Source organism: Mytilus galloprovincialis, chromosome 3 (assembly GCF_965363235.1).
Source record: "Mytilus galloprovincialis chromosome 3, xbMytGall1.hap1.1, whole genome shotgun sequence".
Taxonomy (NCBI): Eukaryota; Metazoa; Mollusca; class Bivalvia; order Mytilida; family Mytilidae; genus Mytilus; species Mytilus galloprovincialis.
The window spans coordinates 80,153,529-80,178,558 of NC_134840.1; the positions used below are offsets into that span (position 1 = coordinate 80,153,529).

The window sequence follows — 25,030 nt, forward strand, 5'->3', positions numbered from 1 at the left end:
TTCTTTTCCAAATCAATGGAATAAAAAGATAAAATTGAGAATGGAAATGGGGAATGTGCTAAAGAGACAACAACCCGACCATAGAGCAGACAACAGCAGAAGGTCACCAACAGGTCTTCAATGCAACGAGGAATTCCCACACCCGGAGGCGTCCTTCAGCTGGCCCCTAAACAAATATATACTGGTTCAGTGATAATGAACGCCATACTAAACTCCAAATTGTACTCAAGAAACTAAAAGTTATAATAATACAAGACTAACAAAGGCCAGAGGCTCCTGACTTGGGACAGGCGCAAAAATGCGGCAGGGTTAAACATGTTTGTGAGATCTCAACCCTCCCCCTATACCTCTAGCCAATGCAGAAAAGTAGGCCCATTTTTTATTTATTGTGGAAATTTACTATAGTGACACATATTTATACTGAACCCTTTGTAAATAGAACTCTTTTACTTACTATAAGAAACACTATCAATATTCTTCAATAATTGTATCTGTGTAATTAGGTAAGCACAAGTCTTGTATGGATAAAATATTCTGCTTCTAAGGAAATTGCTTCAGACAAACTTCACTGTATTTTATAACTTACAAATTTACAATTTCTTGTAAGAAAAGTACTAGTGGCCTCAATCTTTTACTATGAATAATTTGTCATCTATGTCTGAAAATTTATGCCATTAAATTAATCCTATGAAATTATTTCAGGTAAAGAAAATCTGTTGACTTAATCAATCAAGATTTTGTGGACTTTTTCTGACAGCTTCTGATAAATGGAGATGCCAATACACAATCTTGTGTGACCTAATCCCTTCTCTCACTTATAGAAATTTTGCATGACAGTTGTGTGGCCAAGTTGCACTTATTGTTCAGAGTGGTCATTCAAAAATTGATTTAAGATTAGGATGAGAAAAAGATGCTAGAATAGGTGAAATATTGCAGTTCTCTTGCGACGTGTTTCTTTCGTCTCATTTTGACAAAAAAAAAAAATTTCATTAAAAGGATGATTATTCTATAAAATAAAAAAAATAAAGAGAAAAAAATGGTTGGAGGGAAATGTATTAAGACACCATCCCTATATACATGCTTGTCCTTAACATGCATGAAACATTTACCACCTGACATAAAGTAAACAACAATTATTCAATCAATCCAACTATATGTAATGGTAGACATCTAAAAGAATTAGAGGGAAAAAAGGAAAAAAATGCTTTCTCTCTCCATAGTTTAACAAGAGGGAATATCTAGAAAGCAGTTTTTGTTACATCCCTAACCTATAGAATGTAAATGGGAAAAAGAAAGCAAGAATTTCATTTTCTTCTTCCAAATTTTAACCTGAAAATTTGAGGAGCAACTAATTAGTCAGGAAAGGTCTATATTTGGATGAGAATTATTTTTCTATCATATTGATTTTACAATTTGGCTTGACTGCTCCTCCTCTTTCCACTCCACTTTCAACATTTTTCCACTTGAAAATTGCATCACAGTGCATCACACATTGAAAAACACTATTGAATCGTTGAGGTTTAAGGGTAAAAGCTCTCATCATGCAAATGAATGCAGTGAAATAAAAGACTGCATTAAAAATAGTTAGGAAAAGATCTTCAATAAGAAGGAGCAAATCTCCAAGGAGAAATAATTATAATAAGAAATGTCATTTTTCTTGTAAGGAAGAACAAAGGTTGTATCAAATCTTTTCAACTAGATAAGAGACTCAGATCACTTTTCATATAGTATTTGCATTTATATGGAATTGAAAAAGAATTAGAAATAATTTTCAAATAAATATTGACAAAACTCATAAATTTTAAGTGTTTTAATCTGAGAAATAAACAATAATTCAAGAAATTACATGCTATATATTTCACCTGTTCTAACTTTCTAAATCTCTTTGTAACTACCCACAAATCCTTTGTGTAATACATATTTTATAAACATATTTTATCAATAAAAATTAAGTTCAGGATTAAGTTCCTTAATTCCTAATGAGTCTAAAACTATTTGATCCTGTATTGTTACAAAATATAAATTCAATTTCTTGGCAAGAAGCCCTGTCGCTTGAACTCCTTTTGTGGTTCGTAGTAATGAAAATTTCAAATATTTTTATTGTTATATAACAAAATTCTGTAAATATTTTTATTGTGAAGTTCTGTTTAATCTATCAAATTCTTCTGAAATCTATATTTGTATTCTGAAAGATCAGCATTTTGAAAACAAAAGTGTTTGAGAATTTTTTCTTCAAAAGATGGGGGAAAAAAGTGGCATTTTAAAATTTTGATTCGAACATCATTAAAAATGCCTATAAAAATTTTTTTTTTTTAATTCAATTTGCTAACACCCATGTCATTTGGTCTCTGGCAGAGCAGATAGTAATTGTCTCATTGGCAATCATGTCGGATCTCAGTGTTTCAGTATTTTTGATCGTCAGCAAAATGCCTCCCAAAAAAATAATTAATATTGAGGTGTAATATAAGAATTAAAAAAAAATGGACAAAAAATTCATTTCCATGTGCTGTTTTTGTAACAAAAAATCATTGAAACAACAATTCCCATGACAACAACATTTTTGGGAAATTCCAGTAAATACTTTGCTTAAAATCCTTTAATCAACATCAGGGTTTTTTTTTTAGTTTGTAAGTTATAAACCATTACCCTTTGGTTAATATATTATTGTAAAAAAAGACATTTCATCTATCTTTCTGTCTGGTCAGTTTTAAGACTAGAATTTGTTACTACAAATCTTTTGTTTTATATCCATTCAGTCTTTGTAACTATGGAAGCCTTCGTTAAAGAAACCATGCATGTATAATATATTAATATCTTTTTCCATACAAGACATTAACTAATCTCTGATCAGAGCTTCTATTTCCAATGAATAAGGTCGTTCCTTATCTCTTTGTAATTAGTGTCCGTCACATTTTCTAATAAATAAAGATTAACAACACTTTAAAAAATGAAATATTTCCATGACAGAAACCTTTCAGTTCGAATCACTCTGACAAAATAAATTTTCACAAAGTCGTTTTAAGATTTATCCAAAACATTATTTCAAGCTCCTTATAAGAATAATAGCATAAGGAGATTTCTTTGGTTATTCTGTATTCACATAGGGCACATCAATTTAAGAATCTTATAAATCTCTTTAGCTTCTTTTCTTATTTATATAAATTTCTTTAACTTATTATATGAATAAAATTCAGATCGAAAGGAGCATCTGATAGCATTAATATTATAAAAAGAATTGTGTAAATTGTTTAAGCCCGGGATGAGGTTTTAAGGTTTTAAGAAGGGATCAGTTTCCTTAATATCCCAGGAGAAAACTTGTAAGGCTAGTAAGTATATTGTGAAAATATTATCATCTTTAGACTTAAACCCATTAGGGTAATACTAGTTAAGAAATCAGCTTTTCTGCAAAGTTTCTATATAATACCAAACATTAGGTTCTTTAGTTTGAGCCATGAGTTTTTAGTTTCAAGAAGTTCGGTTAGAAATGGAATTTTTACATGTATATTTGCAGAGAAAAAGAAGACGATTTAGAGCAGAGATTCGAGCTGCTGAATCGAGAGCTCCGTGCTATGATGGCTATGGAAGGTATATATGCTATAAGCAATTCATGTCTTTTGAAAGTTGTGTTTTTGGATAGTGAAAATCTTCCAATTTTTTGGAAAAAATCAGAAATTTGTGCTGTATCTGGAAGATGTAGATTTTATATTGAGAATTAGTTTAAGTTATCATGGTTATGGTGGCCATTTTGGATAAAAATTGTTAATTTGACGTTTGGAGGATAACAAAAACCGAAAGTTGAAAGTAATCAAATTCATGGATAAAACCAGGTAGGTAAGAAGGTTTTCAATGAGATATGGATTAATGGTTTGATGAAATGCACCTTTATATTGGAAAAAGTGGCATTTTTTAATATTGTGGAATTTCCGTGAAAAAAGGAATTACTGCGATAACAAGGACTAATTCCCTTTGTTAGCAGAAGTCTGAATGCATTTTTTACTGGTCAATGATCATATAGGTACAGAATTTTATAAGTCATCATGATATAGAATTATACAGGTACTTATGCATGTATGTTGAAACAGCAGTTGGAAAAGTCAAAGTTCAAGTCCTTACTTCTTAGAAGTTATTGTACCATTCTTATTTATGATACTGGAAAGTACCATTACGAAATAGGAATTTGAATATATTTCGTTTAGTTTCGGAATATTAATGCCGAGGTTAAGAATTCTGTAAGAATTACATAAGGATAAAAGGAGATGTTGGATTTAATCTTAATGAGATGTAATCCAACTACAGGAAAAGGCGAAATATATTTTTGTATGGTTTTACAAGAAGGACAAAATAATAGTCAAATCATTTAAATTACAATTGAATTAAATAAAACACACAGTTTTTGTAACATTAATAAAAGACAATTGGTAAAAAAAAATTGAGGAAACAGCAACCACAAGACAATAATCACAGAATATTATTTGATAATATATTATATATTTATTTTTTTTCCAAATGCGTATTACTAAGTTTATCAGATTTATTTTATCATTCATTGAAACGAGTTTGACAAGTTGGGCATTAGTTTTGTGATAATTGGAAAATATTCATTTTAATTGTTACTTCCGTTGGTGTCCAAAATTTGACAGTTTTTGAGACAAAAGAACTTTATGGCTATAAGTTTGATGTTTGTAACAGCTCTTCTGAGATTAATTTGGTTTTACAGGCACAAATATTTATTCCACTCTTGGTAATTGCTGAATAAAGCGTTCAATAATTTGCTTACACAAAGTCCATCAAAATTACAGCTATAATTTTTTTCTCCATGTATTTTGCACGAATATTTTTTTTAAAGAATTGTTGAAAATTCATAAAATTTCTCTTTTTTATTCCCTTTAGGAGAATATTTGTCGTTTTAATTGTTTTTGTTCATATTGTTTTTATCAGTTTCTTCATATTTTCATAATGTTTAATTGTTTTTGATTTGGGTTATAAAGTGCTTGAATAAAAAAATACCGGAATGATGAAAATTGTTTTTAAAAAAAGTGTATTGCCTGTTAACCAGTAGGTATTGCAGTGAAAATTGTTTGTACATTTATAAATTTGAACTTAGGTTAAATAAAAATTTTGATATTTTAAAAAGGATTGCTAGAATTTTTCTAAGATAGTATAAAACTGTTTTGAAAGTTTGTAAAAAGCGAAGTAAGTACTCATAAAAACAAACAAATATTTCAAAATTATAAATTTTCATTTCCCACGCAGTCATATGTGTTGTTTTCTTTCTCTTTTGAGTATTTTTCTCAGATTTTTGAAAATAAAATGTCAAATTTTTTTATATTAAAGAAAAAATGCCTAAAGCTGAATTTTCTACACTAAAATAAGAAATATGGAAGTGAATTGTCCGTTGACAGGTAAATGTTTTCTTGGGTTATTTCTTTTTAATTTAAAGGAATGTAATTAGACGTTGTGAGTATTTGTACTACGAGGAATTTTGTTGATATATTCAAATAATAGACTATTGTAAAGTCCATTTACTTCCATTGTGAATGATAATTTTACAGGAGGTCTTAAAACAACTCTTTTGAACTGAAAGCCCTAAGAGTGGTATAAAGTGTTTATTCATGAGGGTTTAGTTGATTAGTAATGTACCCCATTGGGTCAGGTCCATTCTTTTTATTGATAGAGATCTTTAATGGAGTCACTTTTAGAAATATACTTGTTTTTGTAACTTTATCAATAAACTTTGTCTTTTAATTGTTATCCCATGTTTTCTTCTATTATCTTTTGACCTCCTCGGACTGTTTTCTTTATATGCCTCGATTGTTGTAAAAATAAAAATATTGGAATTTAATATTATTTTTGTTTCAGGTGTGTTGAATTTTATTTTTAGAAATTTAATTGAATTGTTGGCATTTATGTTTCGGATAAAAAAAATTGCTATGTTAAATATTTTTGAACATTTTTAAATGGATATGAATTTAAAACAGAAGGTATTATTTAAGTCCTGGCCTGCGTTCCACAAAAACACTTTATACAACTAAAATTGATCGTAAGTCATGATCAGTTCAGAATACTTCTGACTAAATTTAGTCATAATTCTTTTGTGAAACACAGGCCTGATTTATTGTATATATTGCAAGCAAGACCTCTTGAAAATTTCTAACTTCATTTTATTTCTTCTTTATATCAAACAAAGAATGATAGCAGTCTATAATTTTTCTTAATTCAAAAACAATTGCAAAAAACTTTTCAATAATGGGGAATTAAGCTGGTCAAACAATTTCATTTGAAAATTCTACTTTTATTATGGTTTAATTGTTGTCGTCTTTTGTAGAATTACTTTGTATAACATGTTAAACAGCAATTAGCTGTTCAAATACAGATCATTACACAATGACGATCGGCAGAAAAAAATCTTTTTTCATGATCATGGACTTTTGTTCCAAGACCAATCATAAAGATCTTTGGTATTGTTGAAATAACCCTTAATTATTGGCCATCATTCTAATGTCATGTAAAAGCTGCTTAAACACGTAAATTTTCATCCTTTTCAATAATGATACATTAATGCTATCTCCTTCTGCAAGAAGTAATTAATTTACTAATCTTCTCATTAACATGGCCAGCCACCTGATCTAAAAGTCCTCCAAACTTAGAACTCAGAACGCTATCGTCCCTTTACATGTATGTATTTAATACAGTTCTTTAAGCTTCTTTAAAAATTAATTAAGGTGTAATACCTTTTTCATTCAAATTATTTTCTAAATATTGATGTAAGCTCTCATAAAATGTGACAGTATCATTCTTATATCTACTCCCATCTATGATTAGGGCAATGAAATTTGTCGTGTAGCATGATCTTCCCAAGAGAAAAAAAAAAATATTATTGTACTCTATGCTCTTTTTTTCTTTTTTTTCAGCTCTATTTAATTAAGGCATAAATGTTATTATACAAATTAAAATATTTTATTTTGTAACATGTCTAAATTCAGTAAAGCTTTAATAAGTCCAGGCCTTTGGTCATAAAAATTTATAGCATGATTATTGTGCACGGACGTAGCAATTGACCAATCAAAATAATATATTTGGTGTTTCAAGCGCAAGTTAAGTACTAAGTAATTCAAGTTTCATAAAAGAGCCAAGAAACCAAATCAGTGCTCTTATCATACTGCCTCCATTGGCTTAATTTTCAAAGAGTAAAACATACGTTCACCTGTAGCAGGGTATATTCTAGGTTACCATTATTCATCTGGTCATCCCTGTGTCCTCCATTTATCAATGCATAAGACACTCACTTTTTTCTCAAAAACTACGTCTCTCAGATGTAAATTTTAAAAAAAACAATATGACCAATTAAGGATTGACCCTGATTTGAAGATGCCACACATCTAACAAAGAATTCCATTCATATTATTGCTATGTGTCAAACTTAAAGTGAGATGTGAGTGTTAACTTCATGCTAAAGGACATTCTACATTGAGATGAAGAACAGCAAAAAAGCTTATTTTTTTTGGTTTTTGTTTTATTAAGTGCATAATGTTGTGTTCTGACTTTATGCACCATACCTATTCTTGCCCATTTCTTTTATCATATATTTTGTTATTTTTATTCAGAACAAAGTACAAAGTTATTTTAATCTTCAAATTGCATGACAGAGTCAAAAAGTGAGACTTAGGTATGCTGTTTCCAATGGTGGTGGTAGAGGCCTCAACAATGTATTAATTTGTGATAAGGTCTGTTTATGAGAGACCACTAGTAGTAGGTTAATGATATTTGGTATCTAGTTGTATAAGCATTGGCACATCTCATTGTCAAGGGAGATAATTTTGCCCCTTCCCCTTGGTCATGTCTATTGACTTTGCTTACGGTACTTAACATGTACCAGTATTAGTTTGTGATAAGGTCAGTGGGAACCACAAGTTCTAAGTCAATGATATTTTTTATGCAAATGCATAAGCATCCGCTTATGATATTTCCATGAAGATCATTTGGCTCCACTGGCTCAGTCATGGTCTAATGACTTTGAGTGTTTTGAATAGCTTATATGATAAAGTTTGTGATAAAATTAGGTTAAGAGGAACAACAGTTTAATGTTATTTCAATGATAGTTTATGTATTAGCATTTGCAAGAATTCTAATCATGAAGATTATTGTCCCACCCCTATCAAGTTTCCCTTACTTTGAATCTTTTACATTGTTTACAAGGTAAAGTTTTTGATTAGGTAAGTGTTAAGGGAACCACTTATGATAGCCAATGGTATTTGGTATGTAGTTTTATTAGCATTGGTAATTCTTATATCCATTGAGATTATTTTGTATCTGCTCCTTAAGTTGTGGTTCATTGACTTTGAATGTTTTTCATTGTATATATGTTGAAATATTGCCATTTGGATTTTGGATTCTATATTTGCATTCTACCGTAAAAAAAATAAACAGCCAGACATATCTCTGTGTCAACAATTTATAATTAATACCGTAGTGAGAGCTTGCTTTGACAAATGATTTCAAGGGACTTTTTCTCGACCATTAATTGTAAGATACTTGTAAATTCTAATTAAGTTAAAGTAAATCAACTGTCATTTTTTTCCCACACATACAGAGTAAAACAAGTGCATTGAAATTTGAGAGTTGTAATGAGCTGAATTCATTTCAAAATTAAGAAAGATTAAAAAAAAAAATCTTGTGTTATTGCCTTCAGAAATTTCAAGATTGGTATGTTGCACTGATATTTGCAAATAGGGAATTCGATAACCAGCAGACATAAAAATTTGATGTGTGGGTTATTTCTTCCTCAATTTAAATACACATACATCTTTGTATAAATGCATTACTATGAAAATAACCACTTTAATGCACTCAAACATGCAGAGGATTAAATGTCAATGTACTGACATCAGACAACAACAAAAACATATTCTTCTATAAACAATTGACTAAATGCATGACTTTGAATTAGTCTTGACCATTACATTGTGGCTTATAAATGTCAGAATTGCTTGTTGGTTGAAATTATGTGCATATAACATTGTGATAAGATTGATACAGACGTGATAGTAGAATCCTGTGATATGTGACTGGAAATGTGAAAGAATACAATGACATGTGAATTGTGATTCAAAATATGATAGTAGAAACATGTGATTTAAGATGTGAAAGCTGAGTATATGAGATCAGATGTGAATGTAGAAGACTGTTGGAAGTCATGAAGAATTTAAAATTGTGATACTGTGATGACTTGTCATTTAAATGTGTGAAAGTAGGATACTGTCAACTGTGATTAAAGAGGTTGTGGTAGAAGGCTGTCACATGAATTTAAGATAACAAAAATAGCATACTGTCACATGATGTAAAAGATGTAAAAGTAGAAAACTGTCTCATATGAATAAAGATGTAAAAGTAGAATACTGTCACATGTGATTTAAGATGTAAAAGTAGAATACTGTCACATGTGATTTAAGATGTAAAAGTAGAATGCTGTCACATGTGATTTAAGATGTAAAAGTAGAATGCTGTCACATGTGATTTAAGATGTAAAAGTAGAATACTGTCACATGTGATTTAAGATGTAAAAGTAGAATGCTGTCACATGGGGATTTAAGATGTAAAAGTAGAATACTGTCACATGTGATTTAAGATGTAAAAGTAGAATGCTGTCACATGTGATTTAAGATGTAAAAGTAGAATGCTGTCACATGTGATTTAAGATGTAAAAGTAGAATACTGTCACATGGGATTTAAGATGTAAAAGTAGAATGCTGTCACATGTGATTAAAGATATGAAAGTAGAATGCTGTCACATGTGATTAAAGATATAAAAGTAGAATTCTGTCACATGTGATTAAAGATATAAAAATACAATACTGTCACGTGTGATGAAAGAAGTAAAAGTAGAATATGTCACTAATGTTATTAAAGAAGAAAAAGTAAAATAATATCACATGTGATTAAAGATATAAAATTAGAATAATATCACATGTGATTAAAGATATAAAAGTAGAATGCTGTCACATGTGATTAAAGATATAAAAGTAGAGTGCTGTCACATGTGATTAAAGATATAAAAGTAGAGTGCTGTCACATGTGATTAAAGATATAAAAGTAGAGTGCTGTCACATGTGATTAAAGATATAAAATTAGAATAATATCACATGTGATTAAAGATATAAAAGTAGAATGCTGTCACATGTGATTAAAGATATAAAAGTAGAGTGCTGTCACATGTGATTAAAGATATAAAAATACAATACTGTCACGTGTGATGAAAGAAGTAAAAGTAGAATACATCACTTATGATTAAAGAAGAAAAAGTAGAATAATATCACATATGATTAAAGATATAAAAGTAGAATACTGTCACATGCGATTAAAGATGTAAGAAGATTTAATTATGAGAAATTTTCAAATAAGAAAGATTTTCATTTTTAAAAAAGGCTGTACATTGCTGTCAAATGTGATTAAAGATGTGAAAATATAATATTGTCAAATATGATTAAAAATGTGTAAATATAATTTTGTCACATGTGATTAAAGATGTAAAAATATAATGTTGTCACATGTGATTTAAGATGTGTAAACATAATGTTGTCACATGTGATTAAAGATGTGTAAATATAATGTTGTCACATGTGATTGAAGATGTGAAAATAAAATGTAGTCACATGTGATTTAAGATAATGATGCCCAATGTGATGAATAGAGTAAAAGTAGAATTTTGTCACAAGTGGTTCAGGGTTTTAAAGTAAAACACAGTCTCGTGTGATAAATGGTGTGAAAGTAGAATGCTGTATATTGCATAGGTGGATTATTTGTATGTGTTTTGCCCATTGTTGAAGGCTGTATGTTTACCTGTAACTGTTCACATCTTTCTCCTTTATCTATGGATTTTTTGTTTCATTGGCAATCATACCACACAATATTTAGATAGATAGATGTGAAAGTAAAGAGCATGAAATGTGATTAACTTATCACACATCAATTCTTTGAATGTGATTATAGTGTGAAAGGAAATAGATAGTATGATTACCAATGTGAAAATTAATTGCATGATAATGAAATGATTTGTTAAGTAAACAGCATAAAAATTTAAAATGTGATTACTAGATTACAATGTAAATATTGAAGACGAAAGTGTGGTGATAATAGATGTTAATAGTCCAGTCAATCTAGCATAAATTTGACTCTAACCCGAAAGTAATTGCAACAGAAGATTTTTAAGTTTTATTCTTTAGCATTATACCCCAAATATACACAGAAAAAAGTCCCATAAAATCTAACTTGAGGAAGACTTAAAAAATCACCATTTAAAATTCCTATGGAGATTTGCATTGAACAGGGAGATAACTCTTGCAAAAAAAGGCAGAAATATCAATATAAATTGATACAAAATTATAACTTTACCGCTTCTATTCATCAGAATGTACTGATTCTTGATTTTTTAGCTGTCTTAAGGGTATAACAAACAACTCTAAAGGTGTTTCCATATCTTTTATCAGGCTATAATCTAGATTTCGTAATTCATTAGTTGACCATTTATTGAATTTTTCTACATGTCTAGGTAAAGAATCTCAAATTTAATAAAAATAAGTGAGCATGTATTCTTCTTTTTGTGGTTTAAAGTTTCTTTAGATAAGTAAGTTGCTGAAAAAATATAATATACAGATATAAACAATACCAAATTTTCACATTATTTTTTCAAAATGGTCACAAAGCTTCAAATTTGCAATTTCTTTAATGAAAAATGCACGAAAAAAAAAAAACTACCCATAACATTTCGGTTTTATACATTTCATGAGCAGAAGATTATATAGTTTAGTCAAATGCAAACTTATAACCCCATCAAAGTATCCTACTTTACATAAATTTCAAGAAAAACAACCAAAAACTGACCAAAAAAGACTCATTTTTGCAAGAGTTATCTCCCCTTCCAATGTTAATTTTCATAGGAAATTAAAAATGCTGATTTTGAGTTTTCCTCAAGTTAGATTTTATGGGACTTTTTTCTGTGTATATAAAGGACATAATGCTATAGATTAGACCTAAAACATTTTCTGTTGCAATTAGTTTGAGGTTAAATCTTAGTTTGACTGGACTATAAAGTATTTTAATGAAGAGCATTAAAATTTCATGGTTATAAAGGTTGAGAACAGAAGTTGTTTGCCAAACCTTGTCATCCTTATCCAGGGACACTATCATTTATTTCTTATTCATGTATTCCTGTGTTTTATACAGCTTTTTGGTAGAGGAGCAATGCATGTTTAAGCCAAATTGAAGTATGAAGTACAAACCATTCCAAACAAAAGTTATCTTTAATAAAACAAAAAATAATAGATAAACAAGAAATGGAATGTATGGATAGGTTAGTCTGCTATACAAATTTAGGAATTTATTGTATCTTCTCTCACAAAGACATTTTCTAGCATCATAATATAATTATGTAAAAGCAAATGTTTGGTCCTGTGTAGATGAGACAGTAAACAAACAAGATAAAACAAAAACATAATACATCTGCACTATTGCAAACATTCTGTATACATTCATTCAGTGCCTGGGCTTTCATGTCTATAAGTTCTACCTGCTGTTTCATTTACATGACATTTCAGCAACAGTTTTTAGAATAATATCCCATCTTTTCCATTGGTAGAAGTTTTGATCATTAATTTTCTATTAAGGAGGTTGTTTTTTTCTTGGGAGGTCTTTGTTTTTTCTCTCACTTTAACAAAAAATCATTTGTTAATGTTATAATCTTTATGTCAGGTAATTTATCAGAATCTCATTATAATATACTGATGAAGCTATTTGTGGTTATGTTTTTTTTTCAACTTTTAATTACTATGATAACACTACCATATGGTAAAGTTAGCAGTTATTATTTGTTCTGATTTTCACTTTAATGAGATAGAATTTGCAAGAGAAATGGTCAGAATTGCTTTGCCATTAAATGACACCAGAGAAACGTGTCTCTCTTTCATGCCCTTGTTACCTGTCAGGTGAGAGGTACAGCTTTAATTGTTTTGTCATCACTGTCTTGGCAGATAGATGTATTGAAGAGTTAATTTTCCAGTCTGTTCAATAGGAAGTCGTGTCTTTTACCACAGAGCTGTCAGAGTCCATATGCCTCTCTTTACTGTAGCCATTTATCCTTCAAACAAGACAAATAATTCTGATATTTCATCAATCTGCTCTTTAAATCCTTTATTTTTTTACACTCTGACTCAATGATTCATATTTTCGTTAGAAAGTCTTTTTTTGTTTTCTCAAGGTAAATACGCTGAAAGGTGAATATGTGAAATTAGAGAAAAGGAAAAAATCTTGAAAGACATCAGGGGAAAGACTTCATTCTCTTATTAGAAACCACAATTGAAAATTATGAATAAATTAAACTACGATGTTAATTCTATAACAACAATAATAAATTATTTTTGTAGAAATACCTGTCTACTTAGTTGATCTTTTTTTCATATAAACATCTGTTATATCATTCAAAACAAAAAATTTCAAATTAAAGATAAAAAATGTGTTTGAAAATAAACATGATCAACAATAACCCAGGTGGAAATGTATTGTTTGTTTCTTTTCATTCAGGTGTAATTAATTCAAATGAGAAATACGGTATTTTTATCTGTAAAAAGGATTCTTTTTATGGTCCATAATAATAACACTATAACACGAAAATATCTTTGTATAATTAGGTTCAAAATTAAGAAGTTTAACTGTGTGTTTGACCTATCAGTTCATGCCATCATTGTATTAGTAATACGATTCTTTTTGATAAAAAAAAAATAATAAAAATTATGAAATATCAAATTAAGATATTTGTTATATGAATATAATTTGATTTGAGGGCATATGATATGTTAATTAAAGAGCAAGGTAACAGCATCAGAATGAAAACAAAAAACCTCTTGGTTAGTCCTGATATCATTGTGAAAATTTCTAGAAACCTTTGATTTATACAAATGAAAGGAAATAGGTGTATATCTCTATGCAACAGAAACACAACATTTTGAAAAGTCTGGGTATAACACCACTGCCTTAACATTCTTTATTTTTCATGGGTACATATGTACTTAACTAAGAGATTAAACAATTCAATTATTTTAATAGGATTGAACATAATTAAACAAAATTTGGAGGCATTCTATCTGATTCCATGATTATATCAATATGTTTCAAATCAAATACTGGAATTTATACAAATGACAAAATTTGTTGAATTAATCATAAATTATCAGACTATTACTTGTCCATTTGTACGATCGGACAATATTCACGCATTAGAAATTTATTAAGTTGTTGTATTTTGCCGAAGGCCAGTTTTAGCGGAATGCTCACTAGTGCAGGGGATTTAAGCTAGTTGAACTAATTAATTGGTATTTATTTTGATTGAAGGCTAATCACTACCTTAGTCTTTGATGAACTAATCATCGACAAATTAAAAACTGTCATTAATTTCATTTGTCATTAAGGATCTTGCATCATTGACGTTAAGGTTCTTAGAAGTGACAATAGTTGCTGATCCTATTATAAGGTCAGCTAAATCCCTTCCAATACCTAAGGGCAGTATCCTTTGTTTAGATTCAATTTAAAACACTGTGTATTCTCTCTGTTTTGCTCTTTTTGTGAATAGTTTCATTTTCTTAAATAATTTTAAATTTAGTGAAGAATATAATGTGGGAGCCTATTGCTTACAGTTTTTGATATCAATAACTTGTTTGGTTTTGAATGAATAAGGTATTTTAAGGATAAAACTTATTGTATTAAAGGATTTTGCTCATCATTTAAGGTCATACAATGACCTACTTTAAAGTCATACAGTGACCTACTTTAAAAAGATTTTAATATTGTAAGGGTTTTTGGTTTTTGTTCATCATTGCAGGTCATACAGTGACCTACAGTTGATAATATCCTGGTTCTTTGATCTGTGGGAGCAAGTTGTCTCATTGGCAATCGTACACATGTCCTTGTTTGTATATCAATGGCCACAGGCCAACTTAGGTTCATTGGCATCATATTTTTGTTACTGAAAAAAAAGGGAACTCATGTTCAAACTATTTGTTTCATTTGTTATAGTCTATATATTTTGAACATGATTTTTCCATTTTACTAGGTTTAACCGTGTTAAACACCTGTGAGAAGGAAGTTGCTGTCCTTCCAGAGCACCTTAGTTTACATGTACCCTAAGATTTGGCTGAGTTCTCATAATTTTCAAGTTGGTTGTTTACTGGGGGATTTTTTTTTTTAAATTGCTGGAATTTACGGGATAAAATTTAAAATGTGTGTACAAGTCTACTTTTTTTCCTTTTTGGTTTATAGCTCTTCATCTTTTTAATAAGCTTTTGATTTTCAAATATTTAGGACTCTAACATCACTAAAGAGACAATTGAAAGTCAAAATCTGCATATGGTGCAGAAAAAATTGGTACAGTTTATGTTATTACTCACCACTAGTTCAATAACCCTCCTATGTGATATGTAACACACTGTTAATGTTGTTTAGGTTACAATCATTGTATAGAGTTTATTGTGTCTCATTCTCTTTCAAGTTTACATAAATATACACAGTATGACATTATGAAAATGATGTAAGGACATTTCAGTGTAACAATTGGTCATTCAAGTGAAAAAAAGTGCATTTCAAATAATGCATTATGAATTTTACCTTTGGTTTAAAATGATGTTACATATTCATTGTGGTAAAAACAACATGATCAATTTTATAAGTGTAATAAAGTAAGTCATATTCCTTACATCAGTCGAAAAATAGATGCCTGCATTATTTTAAAAATTGGTTTGTTGATTTCAATTTTCTAGATGTCTTTTTCTTTATCGTTGGATTGTTGTCTCATTGATTTGTACCTCCATATCTCTCTTTTCTTTTTCTATGTTGTCTTTTATGTCTTTAGTTTTCTATGTTGTCTTTTGCGTAATGTCTGGGTTTTTATACGACCGCAAAATTTGAAAAATTTTTCGCCGTATATTGCTATCACGTTGGCGTCGTCGTCGTCGTCGTCGTCCGAATACTTTTAGTTTTCGCACTCTAACTTTAGTAAAAGTGAATAGAAATCTATGAAATTTTAACACAAGGTTTATGACCACAAAAGGAAGGTTGGGATTGATTTTGGGAGTTTTGGTCCCAACATTTTAGGAATTAGGGGCCAAAAAGGGCCCAAATAAGCATTTTCTTGGTTTTCGCACTATAACTTTAGTTTAAGTTAATAGAAATCTATGAAATTTTGACACAAGGTTTATCACCACAAAAGAAAGGTTGGGATTGATTTTGGGAGTTTTGGTTCCAACAGTTTAGGAATTAGGGGCCAAAAAAGGGCCCAAATAAGCATTATTCTTGGTTTTCGCACAATAACTTTAGTTTAAGTAAATAGAAATCAATGAAATTTAAACACAATGTTTATGACCACAAAAGGAAGGTTGGTATTGATTTTGGGAGTTTAGGTCCCAACAGTTTAGGAATTAGGGGCCAAAAAGGGACCCAAATAAGCATTTTTCTTGGTTTTCGCACCATAACTTTAGTATAAGTGAATAGAAATCTATAAAATTTAAACACAAGGTTTATGACCATAAAAGGAAGGTTGGTATTGATTTTGGGAGTTTTGGTCCCAACAGTTTAGGAATAAAGGGCCCAAAGGGTCCAAAATTAAACTTTGTTTGATTTCATCAAAAATTGAATAATTGGGGTTCTTTGATATGCCGAATCTAACTGTGTATGTAGATTCTTAATTTTTGGTCCCGTTTTCAAATTGGTCTACATTAAGGTCCAAAGGGTCCAAAATTAAACTTAGTTTGATTTTAACAAAAATTGAATCCTTGGGGTTCTTTGATATGCTTAATCTAAAAATGTACTTAGATTTTTTATTATTGGCCCAGTTTTCAAGTTGGTCCAAATCGGGGTCCAAAATTAAACTTTGTTTGATTTCATCAAAAATTGAATAATTTGGGTTCTTTGATATGCCAAATCTAACTGTGTATGTAGATTCTTAATTTTTGGTCACGTTTTAAAATTGGTCTACATTAAAGTCCAAAGGGTCCAAAATTAAACTAAGTTTGATTTTAACAAAAATTAAATTCTTGGGCCTCTTTGATATGCTGAATCTAAACATGTACTTAGATTTTTGATTATGGGCCCAGTTTTCAAGTTGGTCCATATCAGGATCCAAAATTATTATATTAAGTATTGTGCAATAGCAAGAAATTTTCAATTGCACAGTATTCAGCAATAGCAAGAAATCTTCAATTGCACAGTATGATGTATTTAAATGAGTAGTTATTGTTGCAAACTTCATTAGAAATTTGAATTGAGATCAGTTTTGAAATAAGGGAAAGGGGGATGTGAAAAAAAAATTGGGGGGTCAATTTTTTTCATTTCAGATTTCATAAATAAGAAGAAAATTTATTCAAACATTTTTTTGAGAGGATTAATATTCAACAGCATAGTGAATTGCTCAAAGGCAAAACAAAAATTTTAAGTTCATTAGACCACATTCATTCTGTGTCAGAAACCTATGCTGTGTCAACTATTTAATCACAATCCAAATTTAGAGCTGAATCCAGCTTGAATGTTGTGTCCATACTTGCCCCAACCGTTCAGGGTTCAACCTCTGCGGTCGTATAAAGCTGCGCCCTGCGGAGCATCTGGTTTTTGTCATGACATTGTCAGTTTGTTTTAAACACAGAAAGCACAAGCTGTAACATTGTGAATGTTTGCAGTCATAGACAGTATCCAATGATAAAGGAGGGCTATATTTTCTGGTCTGAGTCTGTCTATTGGTTTGTTTGTCCATCCTGTATCAGGAAAGAGATTTTGGTTAAAGAAATGTACCTATCATTGAGTCTTGCATGGTCCCATCAACTTAGAACACATATTTATTGTGATCTGAACTCTGTAAAAGATATGTCAAATTTCGGTTTTTATCCTAATTTTGTGATTTACTCAGCATTGGAATGTGATGGGATAGCAGAATTCTTTTTTTTTTCAAAGGCTGTATGTTTACCTCTGTAGGTCAATGCTATTCTGTGTTGTTTGGTTGCTGTCTCAGTGATGTATTCTCCTTATTTACTCAGCATTGGAATGTGATGGGATAGCAGAATTCTTATTTTTTTAAAAGGCTGTATGTTTACCTCTGTAGGTCAATGCTATTCTGTGTTGTTTGGTTGCTGTCTCAGTGATGTATTCTCCTTATTTACTCAGCATTGGAATGTGATGGGATAGCAGAATTCTTATTTTTTTAAAAGGCTGTATGTTTACCTCTGTAGATCAATGCTATTCTGTGTTGTTTGGTTGCTGTCTCAGTGATGTATTCTCCTTATTTACTCAGCATTGGAATGTGGTGGGATAGCAGAATTCTTTTTTTTTCAAAGGCTGTATGTTTACCTCTGTAGGTCAATGCTATTCTGTGTTGTTTGGTTGCTGTCTCAGTGATGTATTCTCCTTATTTACTCAGCATTGGAATGTGATGGGATAGCAGAATTCTTTTTTTTTTCAAAGGCTGTATGTTTACCTCTGTAGGTCAATGCTATTCTGTGTTGTTTGGTTGCTGTCTCAGTGATGTATTCTCCTCATCTACTCTTATTCATATTCACATGGTTTAAATAAACACCTTATCGCTATTTGTCCCCTATAACTGGATATCACACAGGTTCCTGTAAAATTTTGACGTCATAAAACAAAACAACTGATGCCACTATGGAAAAGTTATTGTTGAAAGCGTCAAAAGTTCAAGCGGCCGGGTCAGCCGGGATTAGCGATAAGGTGTATTGCTCAGTCTATGATTTTCTATTATGTGTTTTGTATACTGTTAATATTCTTTTGATTGTTTTTTTGTTTTTCGACCTGTCATTGTAATTTGTCATTGATTATCGCTATTTGTCCCTTATAACTGGATATCACACAGGTTCATATTCATATCTTTTGCCTCTCTTTTATGTAAGATATCATGATTTTTAGATATACCATATTTATGTTTGTTTAAGATCACTTTCATTATGCAAAGAAAATATTCAATAGCTGTATAATAAATGTAAAAATATTTGTCTGACTTAAGATTTTAATTTTTTATAATGAGTAGCTGCAGTGATAACAGCATGATACTAAGACTATGACGGAAGTTGGTAATTCTATTGTTCCATCGTGCTCATGAATTAAAAAAACTGACTATTTGTCTAAAATTACAAGTTCAACACATTTGTCAAATGATGGAAATCTTACAGTCAAATTAGTTGTAAAGATTAAGACATTATAAGGTTTCAGGTGTTACGAGGTGGACCTCATGCGAGATCGTAGTAGAGATTCACCATGGGAAGTCGGTATTAAGTCTTCCGTATTCAATTGTTTAAACTAATATGTCATTGAGTTCTGACAAACAATTTACAATTTTGTCGCTATAAGGTCGCAAAGAGCTTTGTTATGATTTATTAATCAATAATTTATAATATTATTTTAGCCTTTTCATGCTGTTTTTCTTTGCTTTTCTTTGCTTGATTTTAATGACTCGTATGGAACTTTTTAATGCAAGAAAACTACATTATTTGCAATTCCAATAAGTCATTTGTTGAGTTCTAGATAATGTTGCAGCGTTTATTCATGATCTATTGAAAGAGAAGAAAAAGCATAGATTAATAGCTGCAGTTGGCAAATTGGAAACTTGGTTTGTTAGTTAATGATTTTCTTTAAATAAATACATGTATTTATGCGAATGGCTTCTACTCGCAACTATGAAAGTAGGTTTAGAAATAATATTTTGATGAAGCATTGAATTATAGTGATGTATTTTTGTTCAATTTGGGAATAAATCTGGGTCTTCTTCCAAATGCAAAATAAAATATATTCCTCCCATTTTTCTTGAAAAATAGTTCAATAGATTTTACTTGAATATCAAATACTGTCTGGAAATTTTGTGACAAATAAAACTTATTTTTTATACGAACGCAAAAATTAAAAATTTTTTGGTCGTATATTGGTATGATGTTGGCGTCGTCGTCTGCGTCGTCTTCCGAATACTTTTAGTTTTCGCACTCTAACTTTAGTAAAAGTAAATAGAAATCTATGAAATTTTAACACAAGGTTTATGACCACAAAAGGAAGGTTGGGATTGATTTTGGGAGTTTTGGTCCCAACATTTTAGGAATTAGGGGCCAAAAAGGGCCAAAATAAGCATGTTCTTGGTTTTCGCACTATAACTTTAGTTTAAGTTAATAAAAATCTATGAAATTTTGACACAAGGTTTATGACCACAAAAGGAAGGTTGGGATTGATTTTGGGAGTTTTGGTTCCAACAGTTTAGGAATTAGGGGCCAAAAAAGGGCCCAAATAAGCATTATTATTGATTTTCGCACAATAACTTTAGTAAAAGTAAATAGAAATCAATGAAACTTAAACACAAGGTTTATGACCACAAAAGGAAGGTTGGGATTGATTTTGGGAGTTGGGGTCTGAACTGTTTAGGAATTAGGGGCCAAAAAGGGACCCAAGTAAGCATTATTATTGATTTTCGCACCATAACTTTAGTATAAGTAAATAGAAATCTATGAAATTTAAACACAAGGTTTATGACCACTTAAGGAAGGTTGGGTTTGATTTTGGGAGTTTTGGTCCCAACAGTTTAGGAATAACGGGCCCAAAGGGTCCAAAATTGAACTTTGTTTGATTTCATCAAAAATTGAACAATTGGGGTTCTTTGATATGCCGAATCTAACTGTGTATGTAGATTCTTAATTTTTGGTCCCGTTTTCAAATTGGTCTACATTAAGGTCCAAAGGTTCCAAAATTAAACTTAGTTTGATTTTAACAAAAATTGAATCCTTGGGGTTCTTTGATATGCTGAATCTAAAAATGTACTTAGATTTTTTATTATTGGCCCAGTTTTCAAGTTGGTCCAAATCAGGGTCCAAAATTAAACTTTGTTTGATTTCATCAAAAATTGAATAATTGGGGTTCTTTGATATACCAAATCTAACTGTGTTTGTAGATTCTTAATGTTTAGTCCCGTTTTCAAATTGGTCTACATTAAAGTCCAAAGGGTCCAAAATTAAACTAAGTTTGATTTTAACAAAAATTGAATTCTTGGGCTTTTTTGATATGCTGAATCTAAACATTTACTTAGATTTTTTATTATGGGCCCAGTTTTCAAGTTGGTTCAAATCAGGATCCAAAATTATTACATTAAGTATTGTGCAATAGCAAGAAATTTTCAATTGCACAGTATTCAGCAATAGCAAGAAATCTTTAATTGCACAGTATTGTGCAATAGCAAAAAATTTTCAATTGCACAGTATTGCGCAATAGCAAGAAATCTTCAATTGCACAGTATTGTGCAATAGCAAATATTTTCAATTGCACAGTATTGTGCAATAGCAAGAAATATAGAAATTTTCAATTGATTGGAGTTATCTTTCTTTATCCAGAATAGTAGTTCTTAAATCATTGTTTTATACAATATACAATGTATATTCACTTTTACTACCAACTGATAAATTAAAACAATCTTTACCATTCAGTGATAACAAGCACCTTTTGTTACATTTTAATATTTTATGATGTATTTAAATGAGTAGTTATTGTTGCAAACTCCATTAGAAATTTGAATTGAGATCAGTTTTGGAAAAAGGGAAAGGGGGATGTGAAAAAAAAATGGGGGGGGGGTTAATTTTTCTCATTTCAGATTTCATAAATAAAAAGAAAATTTCTTCAAACATTTTTTTGAGAGGATTAATATTCAACAGCTAGCATAGTGAATTGCTCAAAGGCAAAAAAAATATTTTAAGTTCATTAGACCACATTCAGTCTGTGTCCGAAACCTATGGTGTGTCAACTATTTAATCACAATCCAAATTTAGAGCTGAATCCAGCTTGAATGTTGTGTCCATACTTGCCCCAACCGTTCAGGGTTCAACCTCTGCGGTCGTATTAAGCTGCGCCCTGCGGAGCATCTGGTTTATATTTGATACGAGGTAAATAAAAATGATATGCAGAAATGTTTGACTTGCGCAAATGAATTTTGGGTCAAAAGAACGCATTTTTTAGCGCAAACATATTTCCTGCAATCTTGCACAATACTAATACGTCAAAAAGTTTTTCCAAGTGTCAGTTCTAAGTCATTATTTTAAACTGATTAATTGTTGAAAGTCTTATTGCATTTATAGAGTGAAAGGGCGTTTAAGTTAGTAAGAAGCATTGGTGCAGTGTCTGAAAGTTGACTTTTGGTTTTCTTAAAAAATTAGAAAGACTACATTTGTTTGCAGCTGTCCTAAGTCAGAAACCTGTTGTTCAGTGGTTGTCATCTTTTAATGTGGTTCTTAATTGTTTTTCGTTTTTTATATGGTATGTTGGTTTTCCAGTTTGAACTATTTTACATTAGTCATTTTGGGCCCTTTATAGCTTGCTGTTCGGTGCGATCCAAGGCTCAGTGTTGAAGGTTGTACTTAGACTTATAATTGTTCTCTTTTTACACACTGTGACTTAATGGGTTTAGAGTTGTCTCATTGCACTCATACTACATCTTCTTATTTCCATGCATGACTTCACCATATTATCAGCTAATAATTAATTTTTGACATTCTCAAGAAAACATTTTTTATTTTTAAATTCCTTGGTTTTTTTATTGTTTACACAACACTCAGGTTTCTCTGACAATAAAAATGACTTTTAGAAAAAGTGAAATAAAGTGGTATCAAATGCCATCAAACAAATGAATAAAAAAAATATAATTGAGCCATCAAAGTTCTACTGTAATGAGAAGACTTTAAATACCTCTTTGAAGGCCATTTTGTTAAAGAGCCTTATGAAAACTCATTGCTTTTGAGGTTTTAATTTGGAGGTTATGTGTTTTTTTGACAAATTGTTAAGCTGCTAATCCCACGGTAATAATGTGGGGTCCGATTTTACAGATAAACACCTACTTTGTACAGTTAGGTCTTAATACACGATGATCGGTAAAGAGCTATGTAAATAACAACCGGCTGGCCTCCTTCATATTATCATTACAATACTTCACAGTTATTTTGGGGAGTAAAAAAACATTATAGATATGATTTATGAATAAATTTCCCATTTCCAGTCTCCGATGTTATTGTATAAAGTAACAGTTTTGTTCGATGTGAAGGTATGACATTTTAATAGAGGACCCATATATTACACATTTTGACGTGGGTTTAAATGGCCAAGTGAATAAATGATTTAAATGATCAATGGTATTCTTGTCTGCCTCCATACTTAAACAGCCATATGCTTTGGTAGTTAGCAACTTGTTTATTGAAACAAGAGACAACAATAAAGCTCTCGGACAAAAGCCATGTGACACCTTTTCGGCATTATATTGGGACGAAAAATCAATTGGTTTACATTTAAGTGAGAGTCAGATTGTGTAGTGACAAACATGCTGTTTCGCAGTAATCATTCTCGTGGAAAAGTCAGTGTATTTGGCATTGTATGAAAATTCACCATATATTCATTTTATCCATCATATTTTAATCATAACTTCAACCCAGCTGTTGTAAATGTAACAATCCCGACAACACTTTATACCTATGAAAATCTAATTAAGCGAAGAAACCAAACTATGTATGAATAGATTAAGGAAATGGCGAACATTGAATAAGTTATAATGGGATATCTCAATTTTCAAATACTAGAAAAACATGACGATTGTCTTCTTTTCTATCAGTAATCTTCTTATTTCAAATAAACTTGCAATCATCCTTTTAACAAATATAATTCTCTTTTTTTTGACAAAGAATCGTAAAGTTATCAACAAATTGGTTTGAGAGTAATCCTCTTTAATAAACCTGATCTGTTTACTGTAGTGTATTGTGGTATGTATATAAAACTCTTACTTCTCACCCTATAATATAATTGTAAACATTACAAGTTTGAATTGTTTCACTACTATGGTAAGATGAAACTTCCTAATATTTACCAATCATAATTTTCAAGTTGTTTTTTGCTTCCTGGTTTCAGCCAGACACTTTAGTAACTGTCTTATTTTTCAATATATTATGATATTCAATCAGTATTTATTTTTGCATATAGAATTATTTTGATTTGCTCTAAAGAATGAACTAAGTACATTGTATAATTCTTTGTGTATTTTTTTTATTTTACAAATGCTTTATTTATGGCAGCGGCTTTTTATTGAAATCCTCTATAGTAATTTTTGTTCTATTGTTTTGGCTTTTTATTGAAATCCTCTATAGTAATTTTTGTTCTATTGTTTTGGACTTAAATTAGGCTGTTAATTGTTTCTTTTATATGTGTCACATTCTGTTTCCCATATAAGGATTTTTTTTTTTCAATTATAAGACCATAGAATGAACTTTCATGACCTTTTTGTCCTTGGCATGCCTACTTTGTACCTATTTTTATTTTAATTATTTAATTATAATGTTTTTCACTGAAGAGAACAGGATTTAAAATAAAGCCATCTTATATTTTCGTGTCATTTTGGATTGCTGTCTGTTGCATTGATGATGTATAAGCCCCTTCTCCAAACGTCTTTATATTCATTTTTACTTGCAGAATATTTACCAATATTCTCTTGTGTTGCTCGTCTTGCTAATACTCATCATTATAATAAACGCAGAGTACCAATATCAGTCAGTGCACCTGTGACTATGTCCACAATAAATAGATCTTACAAAAAAATCTTAGTCGAGACATTTCAGTATACCATATGTGCAATTTTGGTTATAAGATATTTTGTGTTGAAACTGACTTGCATGAAACTTGAGTTGCAAAAACATTTTTTTTTTTTTACAATTTCTTTGAAAAAATTCAAGTGAAGGACTGTAACATGTCTGATAAGTCAGTTATCTATTTTTAAAAGACAGAATGTGTGGTGTCATTTTCACCCTTATTTGGTATACATAGCGCATATATTTTTGAAATATCGAACCATGTACAATTCCATGCAACAATAATGAAATAATTTCTATGATTAAAGTTTTAATTTTTACTATATAGTAGTAGCAGAAAATCCTAGACATTACTAAAGAATAAATCGTCAACTTGAAATAGTATTTTAAAACACAAGAAA

The 25,030-nt window shown here is 30.3% G+C and overlaps 1 protein-coding gene across 4 annotated transcripts in view; it reads left to right on the forward strand.

The window, feature by feature from the left end:
* LOC143069071 (EH domain-binding protein 1-like) overlaps positions 1-25,030 on the forward strand; it is a 118,147-nt gene that overhangs the window by 77,371 nt on the left and 15,746 nt on the right. For all 4 annotated transcript variants that reach the window (XM_076243513.1, XM_076243515.1, XM_076243514.1 and 1 more), the window contains one exon: positions 3,512-3,585. In XM_076243513.1, coding sequence (XP_076099628.1) covers positions 3,512-3,585 — 74 coding nt within the window. The remainder of the gene's footprint in view (positions 1-3,511; positions 3,586-25,030) is intronic.